The sequence below is a fragment of the Chlamydotis macqueenii genome, chromosome 6, assembly GCF_036417535.1.
Source record: "Chlamydotis macqueenii isolate bChlMac1 chromosome 6, bChlMac1.mat, whole genome shotgun sequence".
NCBI classification, from domain to species: domain Eukaryota; kingdom Metazoa; phylum Chordata; class Aves; order Otidiformes; family Otididae; genus Chlamydotis; species Chlamydotis macqueenii.
The window spans coordinates 34,679,702-34,696,214 of NC_141561.1; the positions used below are offsets into that span (position 1 = coordinate 34,679,702).

At 37.4% G+C, this 16,513-nt stretch overlaps 1 protein-coding gene across 1 annotated transcript in view; it reads left to right on the top strand.

Moving 5' to 3' along the window:
- COL5A2 (collagen type V alpha 2 chain) overlaps positions 1–16,513 on the top strand; it is a 109,244-nt gene that overhangs the window by 55,291 nt on the left and 37,440 nt on the right. Inside the window, exons 3-12 of the mRNA XM_086750847.1 lie at positions 1,297–1,310; positions 3,230–3,262; positions 3,907–3,939; positions 4,613–4,666; positions 8,786–8,896; positions 10,632–10,709; positions 12,795–12,839; positions 13,369–13,422; positions 14,035–14,088; positions 15,545–15,598. Of these exons, the coding sequence (XP_086606973.1) occupies positions 1,297–1,310; positions 3,230–3,262; positions 3,907–3,939; positions 4,613–4,666; positions 8,786–8,896; positions 10,632–10,709; positions 12,795–12,839; positions 13,369–13,422; positions 14,035–14,088; positions 15,545–15,598 (530 nt within the window). The remainder of the gene's footprint in view (positions 1–1,296; positions 1,311–3,229; positions 3,263–3,906; positions 3,940–4,612; positions 4,667–8,785; positions 8,897–10,631; positions 10,710–12,794; positions 12,840–13,368; positions 13,423–14,034; positions 14,089–15,544; positions 15,599–16,513) is intronic.

Sequence of the window (16,513 nt, forward strand, 5' to 3'; positions counted from 1 at the left end):
GAATCTGATACAAGCCGAAATGGCTTTGTAACTAAAAGGTTGATCTGAATTCCGTATTTCAAGGAGGTTGAATTCTGGCCTCTTTTTGTGGTTCATCTGGAATTGAAAGATAAATATATTAAAATAAACATATATAATAAACATATAAAGATAAATATATATTTATTAATACATATAATAGAACAAGTGCATGGTTTAATAAAATGCTCAATTTGAGGCCTCTCCAATAGCTGAATAAATGTAAACAGTAAAATGTGAACAGTATAAAGTGTTTCCCTAAAATGGAAACATGGACATGTGATCCTTTTCTGAGACATAAGGAAAAAAAAATAGCATGAACTATTATTAACTCCCTGTTTTTATACTTTGTGATGTGCCTTAAAGATTGCCTTCTCAACTCCATTTCCTGGACAGTCTTCAATGAAGCAATCCTCCCTCAATTTTCCTAAGAGAAAATCTCTTGACTTGCAATTAACACTCATTAATACTGTTTATTGCATTATTAGAACTACATTCTGCGTATAATAATTAAAGCAATTTCTTCAGGAGATGTAATTGTTGTTGATTAGCTTAACGTAGAACAAAGTGTTGACAAAAGCACATAGTAAAGACTTGTGTAATTGAGCAACGGAGCAAGATGTGGCAAGCATTAATAAATAGATGGTGCATCCTGCTGTGTTTTCTGAGGCACTAGGCCAATGCCAAGAAGGTACACCCTACAAATATCAATGCAGTATGAATACGTTCCAGAATTCCTTACTGTTATTCAAGGTATTAATAAAATATTCCTCTGAAGGATTTTTGTGGATGTTGAGAGTGGCTAGACAGCTCTGAATTCAGGCATGTGATATTGCACGTGCTTTTCAAACAAGAAAAGGGTCAGAAATCCCTCAGTCAGTTCTGTCTTTTGAAAAATACCAGGTAATGTGTTGTGGATCCATCAACATTGCTTGTATCGAAGTCAGTAATAAAACTTCCTTTGACTTCGCTGTCAATCATTAATTCTGACAATCCCCACAAGATACTCTGCTTTCCTAAAGTGCTTTTTTTTCAGTCTGCACAATGCTGGAAAAGGCTGAGGATTGGGGGACATAATTGCAAACCTTTCTGGTTCCTCACACCTGAACAAGGGAGCATGCGTGTCCCTGGAGCTTCCCCAGCTCCCTGCAGGCGATACACCATCCAGGATCGGGGATGCCTCTAGCTGCAACGCCTTCACTCAACTCTTACCACGTTCTGTCTCTCAGAGTAAAAACATTAATTTCCTCTCTCTTCTTCTTTTGTCCTTTTTAATAGGTAGAGGAAGAAAGGTAAGATTATCTTTTTTTTTTTTTAATATGTATTACAACTGTTAAAAGAATCTCTTGCATCTCCTTGAAGTACTTCATAGAAATTAAATATAAGCTCTGTTTAAAAACACTTAATTCTTTCCATTTGGTCTTCCTCAGTGGCTAGGGAGATTGCAGTCCACCTGGAAAAAATGCTGGGATGCAGGCAAAAATCCTGGTCTTAATATAGAGAATCCTCTGGCTGAAAATCCCCGCTGCCTACATCAAAGGAATTCCAGTTTGAGTAGTTTGGTTGTCTCATCTCTAGCAGTGCCTCAAAATGAGAGAAGGGACCCTCCAGGTCATTAGAAGCCAAACTATTAAAACTTTTTCTTGTTTGTTTTTTTTTGTTTTTTTTTTTTTTTTTTTTTTTTTTGCTGAGACTTAGCTGCCCAGTGTGCAATAGGTAGCACAACCTCTCTTTAGCCATTCCTGCTGGAATTATTAAAAGTTTCTGCAGGAGGCACGTCTGTATTATGCTGCAAGGTGTTACTGCATCTTGTCTAGCTCTCCTTGTGTTAACCTTGTGCACACAGGCTGGAGCAGCCACTGAAGTACGACACACAGCTGGTATGTCTATAAATTCAAGTTTTTGAAAATACTTTACACTGCTCTCTGATCTAAATAATGTTTTTAATAAGAATGTTGGTTTTCTTACATTTGCTGTTGTATTCATATACTTGATCGTGAATAACTGGTGTTTTGTATAAATCACCAGAGGATTGCAGAAATAGAAAAATACTCCTCAGCCATATTTAAATGTATAAAACAATGCTGAAAATGTTTTTTTTTTTTGGCATCCTTTTTTTCTTTCACTGTCATAATAACTCAGGCTGCCCAAGGCAACTTGCATAACATATCATGGCGATGTTCCAGTCAGCGCCAAGTAAAATGCTGGGACCCATGACCCATGTCCTTGTGATGGTCTCCTACAGCAGGAGTTGGGTCTGCTGGAGCCTGAGTGCTCAGCAGGGACACTTGGTCCGGGCACTGATGAAGGACGGGGATGATGTGTTTTTGCACAGAGGCAACATCTCTCATAGTGGGCAATTAAACAGAGAGAAGATCTATTCGTACAAATGGAATTAAAATGCTTTCTGATAAATAAGCTTCTAAGATGGTAAGCAGCAATGAGAAATAATTGAAATAATTTTTAGGTGATCAAGTATATACACTCACTAAAACCAAGTAGCTCTCTATGCAGAGGTAGTTTATGGAAATAAATGAATTGTAACCAGCTTATTATTATTTGATAAACAAGGCAGATAAACATTTTTTATCTTTACAAAGTCCTCTTTTTTTTTTTTCCTTGCTAATATGGCTACCACTCATAGGTCTAAACCTAGTTATTTTATGTAATGTGTAATTGTTCTCAACACATTCAGCTCGAAGAAAAGCCAAACGGCAAATGCTGTGTCCTCTGCTCTGAAGCTATGAGATATCGTTTTGTATTCTGTCCCTATGCTGCAGATGGACATGCAAGTTTTTTTTATGTCCATAGGTTTAATGATATGAATTTTAATATAATACCTTGAAGAAATGGAATCTGAATGCTGCTCTGGGCTCTGCATTTCACATGAATAAAATAACCCAACAGCAGAGTTACAACATGTTTTCTTGTACTTAAGTATCACGGTAATTTTTCAGTTTGTCTGTTCTTTCAGCCAGTATGTTATGCAGTTCGAGAGAGTCTGTTAACTTACAGTCTTCATTTAATCAGTGTCTATAGTAATTAAAAATAGTATGGATTAGCTATCACAGGTACTTTAGCCTCAGTCGTATCCTTAGGGAAGTCTTAGCATTTGTCACAGTCACAGGAATGGTACTGGTGAAACTGGTACTGTTAATTGTACTGTCACTTGTTATCTGCCATCTGATGTTTTTGTATCTTTTTCCTACAGGGACAAAAAGGAGAACCTGGAGTAGTGCCACCAGTAAGTCAATTTATTTTTTCTTAATTTAGCAGCACACCCTAAAAGTGTACATTTCAGTGCTTTAATCAGAATTGCAGTAATTAAGGAAGTACAATAAAAAGTACAGCCTGGGAATGAAAGGAATGGAATTAATCACACTGTTTCACATATGTTACATTAGAATCTCCTGTCAATTGCATTTTGGGAAAAAATCTTACTGAGTTAAAAGTGTCATAATCTTTATTTTTATAATTGGAATTTTGTGGAGATATAATGGTAAAGTAGTATTTGGAAAGTGTAGAGACACTTGAGAAAACCGGTGAAATAAATTGTCATTTTCTATTTTTGTTATCCCTTTCTAGCATGAAGACAAATCAAAAGAATCGATAAGTTGAGACTAAATAATTGTAATTCACTTATTTATTTAATCTTTTTTTTTTTTTTTTGTAATAGCAATGATACTTCCAAGATTTTGCTCATATAGCTTATAAAAAGACTCCAAACTGGACAGAGATAACTTTTTTTCCCCCAAAACCTTATGACTTGCCTGGTACTTAATTTTCTCTCTTGCTATTTACTTTTCAATAACTAATTTTCTGTAGGATAGTCATGACAAATCTAGCCATAATGTGTGTGGTAACTTTAATTTATATTACTTTGTTTAGGTTTCAGGAATACGAGGCCGCCCGGGACCAGCCGTGAGTATTTTTTTGGTCTTCTGTTCCTCTGATGATCGCTTTTCCCACTTTCTGTCATTTCTGTTTTATATTGTGAGGATGATGCGAAGGAGGAATCTCCTGTGCCTGTGGTGGGTATTTTCTGCAAAGCCACTGGGTTTGACGAGGCAGCAAGATTATGGGATTTTTTACTAGTCTCACGCCAGCCAATGCCTTAAGTGAAAGGATGTGTACTTGTAGCACGTGCATGTCTGAGGACCTTTGTGTGAGGTTGATGCTGGGGAAATGCTTTTTTAGCAGGGATCTATAGATGCAGGAGTAGGAGATGCAGTATGCTCCCCAGCTGCGGTTAAGCAGAGAGCAGTTCCAGACTAGCAGGAAGGGTGTCTCAAACCTCTATATCTCTGAGTTAAGAGCCTCTAGCAGTCAGAAAACCTTTGCTAAGTTAACCTGTGGAGCACATGAGAGATGAAACCATTTTGTAGATCCCTGCATCCTGGTTCTGCTCCCTTCAGGCAATGTACAATTGAGAAGAAATACTGAATACTTGATGATTATAGCTGTTTTCTTTATGATAAAGTAAAAAAACCCTCACAAATTAATTTTCAAATAAGCATTGCATTTGGTGTTTTCAGAGCTTTATTAATTGTTAGCTAGTTTAAAAGGTACTTAATATTTCTAATCTTTCTTTTAGGGACCCCCAGGCTCACAAGGACCACGAGGAGAACGAGGACCAAAGGGAAGACCTGTAAGTTATTAAATATCTCAGAAATTAAGTACTGGACTAACCTTGAAAGGTTAGATGGCTTTAAACTGTCTCTGTGTCTTCTAGAGTTACCAGAACTTTCCTCATGTTTTCCAAGAATCAGGTAACAAACAGGAAAATGTTTATATCTCACTGTTCTCTACACAGATTGAAACCTGAATGTTTTGAGATAATTGACAGAGGTTTAGCAGTATTTCCACTAAAAGCCATACTTTCTTAACTGTTACCCAAAGTAGTATCTGAGAGTACAGCTTTCCCTAGGATTTAAAAAAAAAAAAAAAAAAAAACAAAAAAAAAACAAAAACAAAAAAAAAACCCAAAAACAAAAAACCCAACCAACCAACCAACCAAAAAAAAACTAAAGAAAAAAAAAAACAGAACAAAACTGGAACATCACGTTCCCCTTTTTAACAACTTGCTGACTCTTTGCTGGTTACTACTGTGCATCAGAAGCAGCGTGAACTGTGTGGCTCAGAGTATTTCAGAAAAGACGAAGCTCAGGAAGTTAGCAGGAGTTAATATGTGACTACATATGTTGGTATGCTGGTGAATAATATGATCAAGATTGCTCAGTGGAAATGAAGACTTCATAAGGGAATTTCAGTGTCTGCATGTGGAGAACCACAGAAAGGCCAAAAGGGAGTGCTGAGAATACCAAAGATGACATGTTCCTGTTGAAAAAGCTAGGTCAAAGAGTAGAAGCTGCTAAAGGCAGATTTTAGAGTTGTATCATTGCAATTTCTATGTGAATATTTTCCCATCCCTCAGGAGAGAGCGAGCCAACACTGAGTGTAGGCATAGGCCTAAAACTGACTCCTTTGTGCCGTTCCTCCAGTGTGTGCTTGTTGTCCATAGATGGTAATGACACCACTTTAAAAGCGGTGCAGTAAGCGTGTAGCCTCTTTGAGATGGGTGCCAAGCCACTGCTGCTCTCTAGATCACCGTTAGACGTTTGTCGGTTGAATGAGGATTAAGATGCTTGGAAGAATGCTGGGAGTAATTGTGAAATCTTGTGGTGCACAGAGGAATCTTGACTGTGTTTATAGAGACGTCTGAAGCGCTTTCCTAATGGGCAGTATTGTCAATGAGTCGCTAAATAATTTCTGATTCAGTGCCATGCATCCCTTCTGTGTCTCTACATCGTGGTGGCTGGAAGCACCTAAAATACCAATAGGCTGTGAATAGTTCTGAGTTCCTTTGACACGGGTTGTTATACTGGTTTTGAGGAATATAAAAGGATTAGGAACCAGTCGGCTCCTTTGAAAACGTTACGCCATAGGTTGTGGTGAGCTGTGTGTATGTTGGAGTGTAGGTCTGAGACCAAAAAGGGCTGCTTCAGTGACAGAGTGAGTGCTAGTGCAGGGTTTTTTTTTTTTAGACTTTCTTTCCAGAAAGAGTCGTCAGGCACTGGAACAGGCTGCCCAGGGAAGTGATTGAGTCACCACCCCTGGAGGTATTTAAAAGTCGTGTAGATGTGGCACTTAGGGACATGGTTTAGTGGTGGACTGGGCAGTGTCAGGTTTATGGTTGGACTCTGATCTTAAAGGTCTTTTCCAGCCTAAATGATTCTACAAAAACAAATGTTAGCTCACACCTGCAGTTTATGTGATGAAAACATCTCTGCACGTTGTATGCAGTTGGTTTAAAATACCTCATGGGGCAGGTAACCTTGTGCAGACACCCTTTATAAAATTAGTCTAGGTAAATACATTACCAACTGGTAATATTACAAAACTACTAAGCACATTTCCAAGCCTGTTTCTTTTTTTGGGAGTTGTTTTTTTTTTTTTTGGTGGTTTTTTTTTTTCTTTAAATGGGCTGCTACTGACTAGTGAGCAGGAACTCAACCTTGCTATGGATCTCTGCCTTTTACGAAGGCAAGACCTTTGGATATAAAGTGAATTCAGGAGTATTAGCCTGTTTTTTACTTCAGATCCTTTGTTAGTAAAAAGCAGAGAGAAGCAGCAAGGGAATAGCACATTTGTATTTGTAAAATGCATCTGGGGAGTGGGAGTTTTGGAGCTCGATACGAGTTCAGGTGCTTACAAATGATGTTTGAAGACAGGAGATAAGCTCAGAGGCATTGGTATGTTTTGTTCCAATATGCATTTACACTCGGTTGTAATTGCAGCAGCAGTTAAAGTAGACAGAATAGGTAGTAGTTTGAGGTATTCTACCATCATCTGTGTTTCCTTTTATTCCATGAGAGGCAAACCCTGTGACAGTCTCCCGAGCAGCAGCAATGGGCCGGAGGGGGTCCACGCGTGGCTAACCGCTGCCACCGCGTGGCCTTTGCGAGAAATTTTTTCCTGGTTTTTCAAACCTTGAACTAGTGCAAGAAAATGAAAGGGCTCTTCTAATATACATATAAATAGATAAATAATTTAAAATTAAATGCTTAATCAAGATTTTATGAACCACCCCCAAAATTGGTTATGTACCCCTGGTTAGCTGCCACCTACAAATACAAACATGCCTTTCGGGCACTTTTTGGGTTTCAGGATAGGGAAATGTAGTGTTGTTCTTGGAGCAGGTTGATTTTTTTGGTACCTGAAAAGTAGATCCTTTTCTTAAAAGAAACGAAAAAAAGACCTTTTTCTCTACCAGATTTTGTTAAGCTGTCTTGGTTTGGATACTGAAATCAGTAAGAATTAAGCTTGCTTAATTCTTTATAGGCAACTGTGTTTTTTTTCTCTAATGCTTAGCTTTGTTTTCTTTTCATTTTGAGAACAAAGGAAAGAAGATAACTCATTCTTTTCATCCTTTGGACAGTATGCACTTTTAGATTTGGCAGTGTGTACTTTTGTTTAGAGTAGAAATACTAAATATTAATGTTTTTTTGCTAGAACTTTCTGCTGCTGTCCAACGTGCACAAATCTTCTCATTTGTTTCAGAGTACAATCTGTTCACAACTCGTTCTGCGAGTAGGGGTGTGTGTACGTGCATGTCTGAGAAGAAAAAGATTTTTTCCCTGATTGCTAGGCTTGTAGGAATCTCAGGCCATAAAGATAGATCGAGAATTTAGAGAACTAGCTTGTTCACTGGGAGCTTTCAGGAATCCTGTTGTCAGTGCTATCCCAGTGTAGCCCTTTCCCAAGGGAATGCTTTCTTTAACACGAGAACCAACATAGACCAAACCATACTTATTCAGACATAAATTCCACTGAAATGTGTCGCAGACTGCAAGGAAACATGGTCCTCATCTCATGGAAACACAAGCAATCTGTCTGATTATAATTGTATTTGTAAAGATGACTCACTGAGCCAGGCTTCCAAAGTTTTATGTTTAAGGATGCTTAAAATAGAAGGGTTCATTATACAGTATAAATTTTGTTCCTCGCTGTAGTCAAGCATTTTATTCTAATGAAGGAAGCAGTAGTGACAGGCACTTTAAAGTCTGTATTTATGATTGAAGTATATCTTTATTGGCTCTGTTGCTACTGATTTTGTTCTACTAATGTTTTATTAGCTGCTTCCATATTTAATTTTGATTCTGACACAAGATAAGATGAATCCAGTTTAAGAATCAAAAATGGGTGATCAAAGCGGGAGCAATGGGCTGGCCTCCCAGCCTATTCTGCAAATACTAGCTAGAAATAACATTGACACCAAGGGACTTACTCTGCATTTTTGGCAGCATAACTATGTTGAGAATTCAGCAATACAATGAGCTGTCTAAACCGTTCATGATGTCAGGAGGCTGTAAAAACCCAGCTTTACGCTGGAGTTTCCTAAGCATGTGTATGTGTGTACACTGATCTGCACTATCTGTATTTTAGAATAAATCTTTGATATTAGGTGTTGTGTGCATAGTCAAATAGCTTTTCAAGAACAGTATACTTTAGTATGGAATACTAGGAAGCCTGAGTTTCTAAAAAAGCCTGTGAGAGAAATTACTGCAGTTTACAATGCGTTGGATTCTTGATTAATTTTAGGCAGTGCTTCTGATCTGAAGGTAGGAACAGGTCTCGAAGGATGTTATTTTTTAAAGATCTTTCTGTAGAAATACAGATTTATCACAAACAAGGCAGTTGTTTGCCGGTTATGATAATTTTAACAAATACCTTTGGACACTGTTGACATTTCTGATTTTCTTTCTAGGGTCCTCGTGGTCCTCAAGGGATTGATGGTGAACCTGGTATCCCTGGCCAGCCTGGTGACCCTGGCCCTCCAGGGCATCCTACCCACCAAGGACCAGATGGACTAAGCAGGGTAAGTTTTACACTTCCTTTAGTAGAAAGTGAAGTGAGTGTTGGGCCAGATCCACATTAATACAAAGACTAACTTTTCTTTGCTTCAGTGAACATGGAATGCTCTGCCCACGGTTCTTGGCTCCCAGCCATGAGGGACAGCAGCTAATGGCAGTGGAAGTTCTGCCAAAAACTGGGGCAAGTTGAATGTGAGAAACCTCCAACAGGACATGCCTTCTGCAGTGGGTTTTAGCATCTAGAAAAGCCAAAATGCCCAAATTTAAAACCCTCAGTAGCATTCTGTTACTTCCACCTGACTTAAACCCAAGGTGTCTGGGCAATACTAAAAGAAAATTGGTGTACTGAATTAGGAAAGAAAAAATAAGATGAATTAAAAATAACAGAATAACTAATAAGAGAAATTAAAATGTGGCTAAGTCTACTTCTTGCTGTAATTGTTCAGACCAGCACTGAGAAGATCAAGAAAGGAATTGTTTGTGAAAAGCAGCGCTAACCAGCTATAGATACAGACCAGGTGTTCTGCAAGACCTTTTTTTTATCCTCCCCACAAAATCTATGGAACACTAATTATGATTGTTAATGAAATACATATTTGAATTTCTCAAGTATATTCAGTTAGACATGCAGTGCTGTTTGGAAGATATCTGGTTTGATTTCTCACTCCATTGTTCCTGCAATGTTACTGAAAACAATAGAGTTATACTGACAATAAAATGAAATGTTCATGTTAAGCCAAAAGCTTGCAAGTTTGGGCAGCATTTCTTGACTTAAAGACTTTTCCAAATGGTCCTGAATCCAGCAGATTCAGCCCAAGTAGATATCTTCAGTACAGAGGTATCTCTTAGAATCACAGAAGCACCAAGATGGATGTTAGACCACCATCCTTCATAGATTTCCACAGAAAATATGAAAGAATAGGTGTGGCCAGAGATCTAAGACATTTTTGGTTTGTATTCCTGTCTCTGAAGTTAGGCAATCTGCAGCCTTGCAGAAAATGTGTTTGGGGACCAATCTGATGTAGAACAAACGAAATCTTAGAAGACTTGAGTGCACGCTTGTGCTGTTGCTCCCTCTCATCCACTGTAAGCTCTGGCCTGCCACAAGTGAGGATCTGTCTCTGAATGAAGCGAAATAAGTGTTGATTTCAACTCTGTACTTGCAGAAGAAGGGCACTGAAGGTTCTCTCTGCTCTAACTCATTTGTCTCTGTGAATTGACATGAACAGCAGTGGCCTTCAGTCTGACTGGTTAAGGGCAACAGGCTTAAAAAATCAAATTTGCAATCATAAAATTGGCTATATTTCCATTTACCTTACGATATTTCTGAACTTTTGAAGCACAGTAAGTGAAAACAAAAGAATGCCTTAGAAGACATGAATGAATATTGCAGATGAAGTTATGGTGTAATTTAAATTTGAAGGTGGTGAAAGAAATCTAATTAATTTTACAGGAGACTTTGTTCTTTTTAGGTAATTTCCCCATTTGTTTAATATTAAAGTGGAGGTAGAATCAGAATGATAAGCAGACAATATGGTGCATTCGACTGGTCTTTGAAGCCGTAAACCACCTCAAATTTACAGGAAAGACAACTTTTATTTTAATGATTAAACCAGGAATTTAGTTGTTAGTGCTGCAAAGCCAATGTAACTAATGAAGATGCAGTTACATGGATTTTTGCCTTATGAACCACAAAATGACTGACAGCTAAAATGACCCATCTTATTTTTTTTTTTTCAGCCATTTTCAGCTCAGATGGCAGGACTGGATGAGAAATCTGGACTTGGTAGTCAGATGGGACTGATGCCTGGTGCAGTGGTAAGACCAAATTAGCCCTGTGCTGTAGAACAGGGTGGAAGTGGAGTGCATGTGCAAAAACCCAAAGGAGAATTAATTCTCTTCAAATTCCTATGCCTCTAGAACCTGGATGTACAGTATGTTCTAGTGCAGTCTTGCACAGTACCTGGAAAAAAAACCCCAGAAAAATACTATTCCATTAAAGTGAAAGCTCTTTCCCCCCCGCCTCAACCTCTAGCCTTCTTATTGTCTTCCTTTCCTCCTTTTAAAATATAGACACTATTAACAGTAATGTACAGGAAAAAATGGCTCCTGATTTTCTTGTATCTTGAGTCACTGCAGAGTAACTGAAAAGTGTCAGGTATAACACAAAGCAGAATAAACAAATATGTAACTTTTAAGGCTTCTTTTCACATTCTAACATCAAAGATAGTTATTTTTGGTAGTAATTTAAAAATATTTCTGAAGCCAGCTGTTAACTGAAAGCTGTGCTGTATTATTTTAAGACAGATGTTCTATTTCTCCAGTGGGTCCAGTTTTATCATTGGCATCTCTCACTGTTTAGATATACCCTTCACTTTTAGTGCACTGGGGACTTGATAGCAACACTGACGCTTTTTACTATCTGTGAAAGCTATTTCACCACCCTAAGCTGTCTCTGCTAGAACTCTGGAGGTTGTTTTTGAATGTTATCTCTTTTCACTACCTGTATTTATCACGTTGTCATGTATTTAAGATAATGTTACCCTCTTTGCTGTTATTTTTAACATTCATTCTTAAAGAAACCATTCTTTAGTGACAGCACTGTCTGAGTTTGCCTGAATCGTATCCCTTCAAGTCCCTTCTAGTAATCTTCAAACTCAGTTTTGATACAGTTTGAAAGGTTCTAAAGGTAATCAGATGTTTTGCCATAGGAATTACTTTTGCAGTGATTTCTTCAAAGAACTACCCTTTATTATGAACATGTCTCTTCAGGGAATTTGTTGTGCACACATATAATGATTTGTTCCACAAGTCTATCCTACCTACTTTGTTGCCGTCCATCATTTTGCTTAATCCTCTCACTCGTCTCGAAATACTGCATCTCTTGTTCTGCCTTTTCTTTTGTCATTCTCAAATATGATTCATTTTAATATTAACATATATTAAGGTATTTTTCAATATCTAGGTCTGTCTAAGGCCTTACACAAAGTTTGCTGAAGTCAGTTGTCACTCACTGTCTTTGGATTGATTCAACACATTCTGTGATATCCTTTTTTCCTTTCCTTGTAAGCTGAGTAACTGACAGTCATTCAGCAGAACCATTGCTTTTGGTTTTGTTTTTAATGTTGATTAGAATTTTAAAATAGACTGTTACTAACTCTTCTACATTAGCTGTGTAAAAGTTAATGAATTGTGTGTAAAAGACATAAGTCTTGAGCCTCTGTCAAAATGCAAATTATTGTCTACTGTATTTTTGTATTGCTAGAAGTGAGAGAATTTCTTTCAGACAAGATTATCTTTACTTCATGGTATAAGTTGCTATTAAGCATGAGATTTTTCTTAAAAATTCCATGAAAATTTTAAAGGGAAAATCTGAGTTTTCTGTAACAAACCACAACCATTGGGAAGCTGTTTTAGTGATTTGTATGGATCATGAAAATATATCCTTCCGTTGCCACTTGTCGCTGCTCACGGCTGAGAACAGCAGCATTCATTTATTTTTTTCATTGATTCCATTTTGACATGAATCTGGGTAATGAGATTTCCTTCAAGGGGAGACTATTCACCCCAAATCTGTTCTGTTCTTACATTTTTTTTCCAGTGGAGCTATGCAAGCAACCCAGTTATTCTGATTCCAGAGGCTGTGAGGTTCCAGAATGCAAGTGACGTCGTATTTTCAGCTGCTAATGAATTTACATGACTGTGGCCTTTTGAGTTTGAAGATTTACTTTCTATGGACTTTTGTATTTCATAACATCCATCTCCCGAGTAAAATACTTTCAGAGAGCGACCATATAAATGTTATCTTGGAGGTCACTATCAGGCCATTTTGCTGTGTTTGTAGGATGACTGTTACTTGGGGAAGTGTATTTTCCAGTCTGTAACAAGTTATGTTTTTGGTAGGGTCCAGTGGGTCCAAGAGGTCCTCAAGGTCTCCAAGGAAAACAAGTAAGTACTTAACATCGGAGCATTTAAGAAAGGCCAGAGATGAAGACAAAGCAATAGTAAGTGGTGTACATGCACACCTCTCAGGCAGTGTGAGGCAATGTCCATCTTCAATGATGCGTGGATGAATGCATCTTCATCTAGAGGTGAATCTAAACATGCTACTCTCAAGAGCTCTTCTCCAGATGTACTCTATACCCAGAAACTAACTCGCAGTTTATTAGGTCTTTAACAAGGTTTTAACTCAACACATTTTTTAATGAGGGAACAGCAATGAAAATGGTGACTCTTGTGGTTTCAATATTGGCATGGTGTTAAGTTTCCAGTGAGATTTGTGTATGGCACAGGACTTATCTAAAGCTTGAGAGATTTTATGATCCACCTTTCACTCATTTTGCAATGTGAACTGGTTCTGATTTCAAATCTAGACTGTCCCATGGGCTGTGATTTTCCCGCTAATGGATTTTAATTTGTATCCTTATATTTTTACTTTTTGGAATTTGTAACGGTATTCATGTTTGGTTGATTTTAGGGTGGTGCTGGCCCCACAGGCCCACCTGGTGAACCTGGGGATCCAGGACCTATGGTAAGATCAATAAATACAAAAATTTCTACAATAAAATTGCAAACAATATGTTATACCTCCTTACTTCAGAACAGATTTATTTTCTGTTGTCTCAGCCGAAGCTATTAAGCAAAGCTGAACCTGTTCGATCAAGAGTTGTGTTCAAAGCATGTTGTCTGCAATCAGTGAATTTGAATAGTTTTGAACATGCGTAATAGTAATTATAGTATAAACAATCATTATTACTTTTCCAGCCACAGACCTGAGAATGATTACGCACTGATAAAACCATACCTTGTAGTGTAACTTACACAAAGGATGATGAGAATATTTATTTTTTGGAGGCAATAAAATTATTTGAAAGTAAAAGCAAGAGCTAGAGATCTGGCACAACTCTGATTTTTAATGTATTTATTTCCCCTAAAGAATCCATCCTGTATTTTTGTATAACATAAGGCAATTTTCTTACGGCAGGGTGGTTAGAAAGAGCTCTACAAAATTAAGCAGGTGTGATTAGGCATAAAATATTCCTTTTTCTGTATCTGTTTTTATAATACCAGACTTTGAAGTGGAACAAGTAGATATTTTAGTGATGGCTAAATTGACTTCTCAACAAATATATTTATTTCTCAGGGTCCAGTTGGTTCTCGTGGACCGGAGGGACCTCCAGGCAAACCTGGTGAAGATGTAAGTTTTATATTTTTTGTATCTTGTTTTATTTTTAATAAAACAAATATTGGCATATTTGAGACAGTGACTAACCAGCAGATGTGCCTGTGGTAACTTTTATCTATTTACTTTTCTTTGTAATCATATTCCTCATTAAGTGCAGTGTCATAACAATACATCTTAGCAACCCTTTTCAAAACCCTCTTAACTTTTCCTTACATGTCACCATCATACCTAAGGTTTAAGAACTGGCTTTTTATTATTTCTTGCCTCAGACAGTTCTTCAACTGAGATGTGTAATGGTATACTACAGTTAGGAGGGGGCAATTGGAAGCATCTCCTCTCTCTTTGGGTTCGCATGATGAAGTAGAAGAATTATAATGATAACATTCACCAGGATCTGGACAAGAAAATTTTAGTATTTAAATTTTAAACAGCTTTAAAATAATTGATTATATTTGTAACTGATTTTATGGCTCTATCCATGTATGTACACATATATGTAAGATATATGTATTATACGTGTTGCAGAAGTATATATATACTGCACAACAAGAGGCTAAGAATCTACAGGTAGATGTATATTATTTGTTTGCAAAGCACAGTAAATCCATCTGAATTGTAATTTATAACTTGGAAATGAGTTGCAAGCTGCAAATGCTGGATATTTTAGTATAGAAATTACCATAGCTTGTATAACAACTGCTTTCCCATTAAACTGTATGAAGAGTTATAGACATCTTTGGAAACAGTTTACTCTCAGTGAAGCGAAACCTAATCTTGATACTACTCTAAGAACTTTCCAGTGTATGTATGGGTTTCTTTAATTGCATTTGTGAAGCACTTTACCTTCCCTTTGTCCAGAAACTGTGTTTCTGAAGCCTTTTCATATTCCTGCAGCCCAGAATCCTAGATATATTTTAATTGATTGGTGTGTATAAAGGAACGTTTGGTTGTGACTTCGGAGGACTTTGAATAATCTTCAAAATATGCTTATTTGGTTCTACTGTATTTTCTTTCCTATTGCATTATACAGAAAATAGTTACCAACCTAGAATGAAATTATACATATTTTAAAACACTTGAATAGAAGGAGAACTAACAAGCTACAATGCAGGCAGTTTTAGATGCCTAATTAATTTTTTCCTATGGAAAATTAAAATGATTTTACTGTCTACATGACAATTACAAAAGGTTGCCTCCTTAGTTCACAGGAAAACTACATTGTATCATCATCTTATGATGCTAAGATGCATTTTGGATTTGGTCTTCAGGTCCCACAATTCTACATTAAAAACCTTTTTTAAGTAAATATGTCTAATGCACATTGCTAGTCATGTGTGCAGTTGATTTAAATCACTGAAATTGTTGCAGTTAGGAGAACATATATAATACTGGTGTGGTAAGAGAACTTCATTTTACCAGTTGTTATTTTCATGTTTCATGTGTTCCTTTTTTTTTCCTCTTTCCTTAGGGTGAACCTGGTAGACCAGGACAAGCCGGTGAGCCTGGATTTCCAGGATCTCCAGTAAGACCATGATTATTTATGTTTTAGCAAAAAAATCATACTTGTGCCATCATTGTCCCTTTTAATAACAACTGCAAAGTTCTGCCATTCAGTTTCTGAAGTACTTGCCTTAGCTTGCTCTAATGATCCAGGTCAGTGTGATAGCTCAGAACCAAACCAAAAGTCCTTGAGTTAATCCTGCAAGTCATTTCACGGGTGCACGTTGGAAGTGTTTCATAGGTGAAATATGGATAAAACAAATGACAGTACATACAAGTTGTACTCCATTTTCCAATATTTCACATGGTCATGCACAATCATGTGCAGGAAGTGCTCAGAGACTGTAAAGTGATGTCAGACTGGATTGGCACTGTTTACTTTTATAACAGGCAATCTCAGGGCAGGGGAAGAGAGGATTGTGGCTGAAAAGGGGAGAAACAAATTCCAGAACTGAAGTCACCTGATACACATCATGTCTTAAGCTGTCTGCTTTTCTTTTTAAGTGCCCAGTTATCATCTGGCAGTTTTGTTAGCAACTAGAGATACTATCTCTTGGAGAGAGAATTTTTTTTTTTTTTTTTTAACAAGGCAGTGTTGTTTTCTAAACTTTCCTTGTAAGTTCTATGGACCAAAGATAATGTTTTGTAAGCTGCTTGAGGCGTATGTAGCCTATGGGTGTTGTTCTGTTCAGATCAAGCTCTTCTGCTTAATAAAATAATCTTTTAGAAGACTTTCTAATGAAGGAAAGAAGTTTGCTGCAATTGTATAGCATGGTAGAATACACCACTGAGTACCCTGGTAGTTTATCAGAGAAATGTGCTATGTCTTGATCCATGACAAGGCCCGTGGAGTGCTACTGAGATACCCAATGGCTGTTTGCCCTTCTGCATGATTTGCCTCCTTGCCATGTGACTTGTCCCATCTGAGTGCTACATC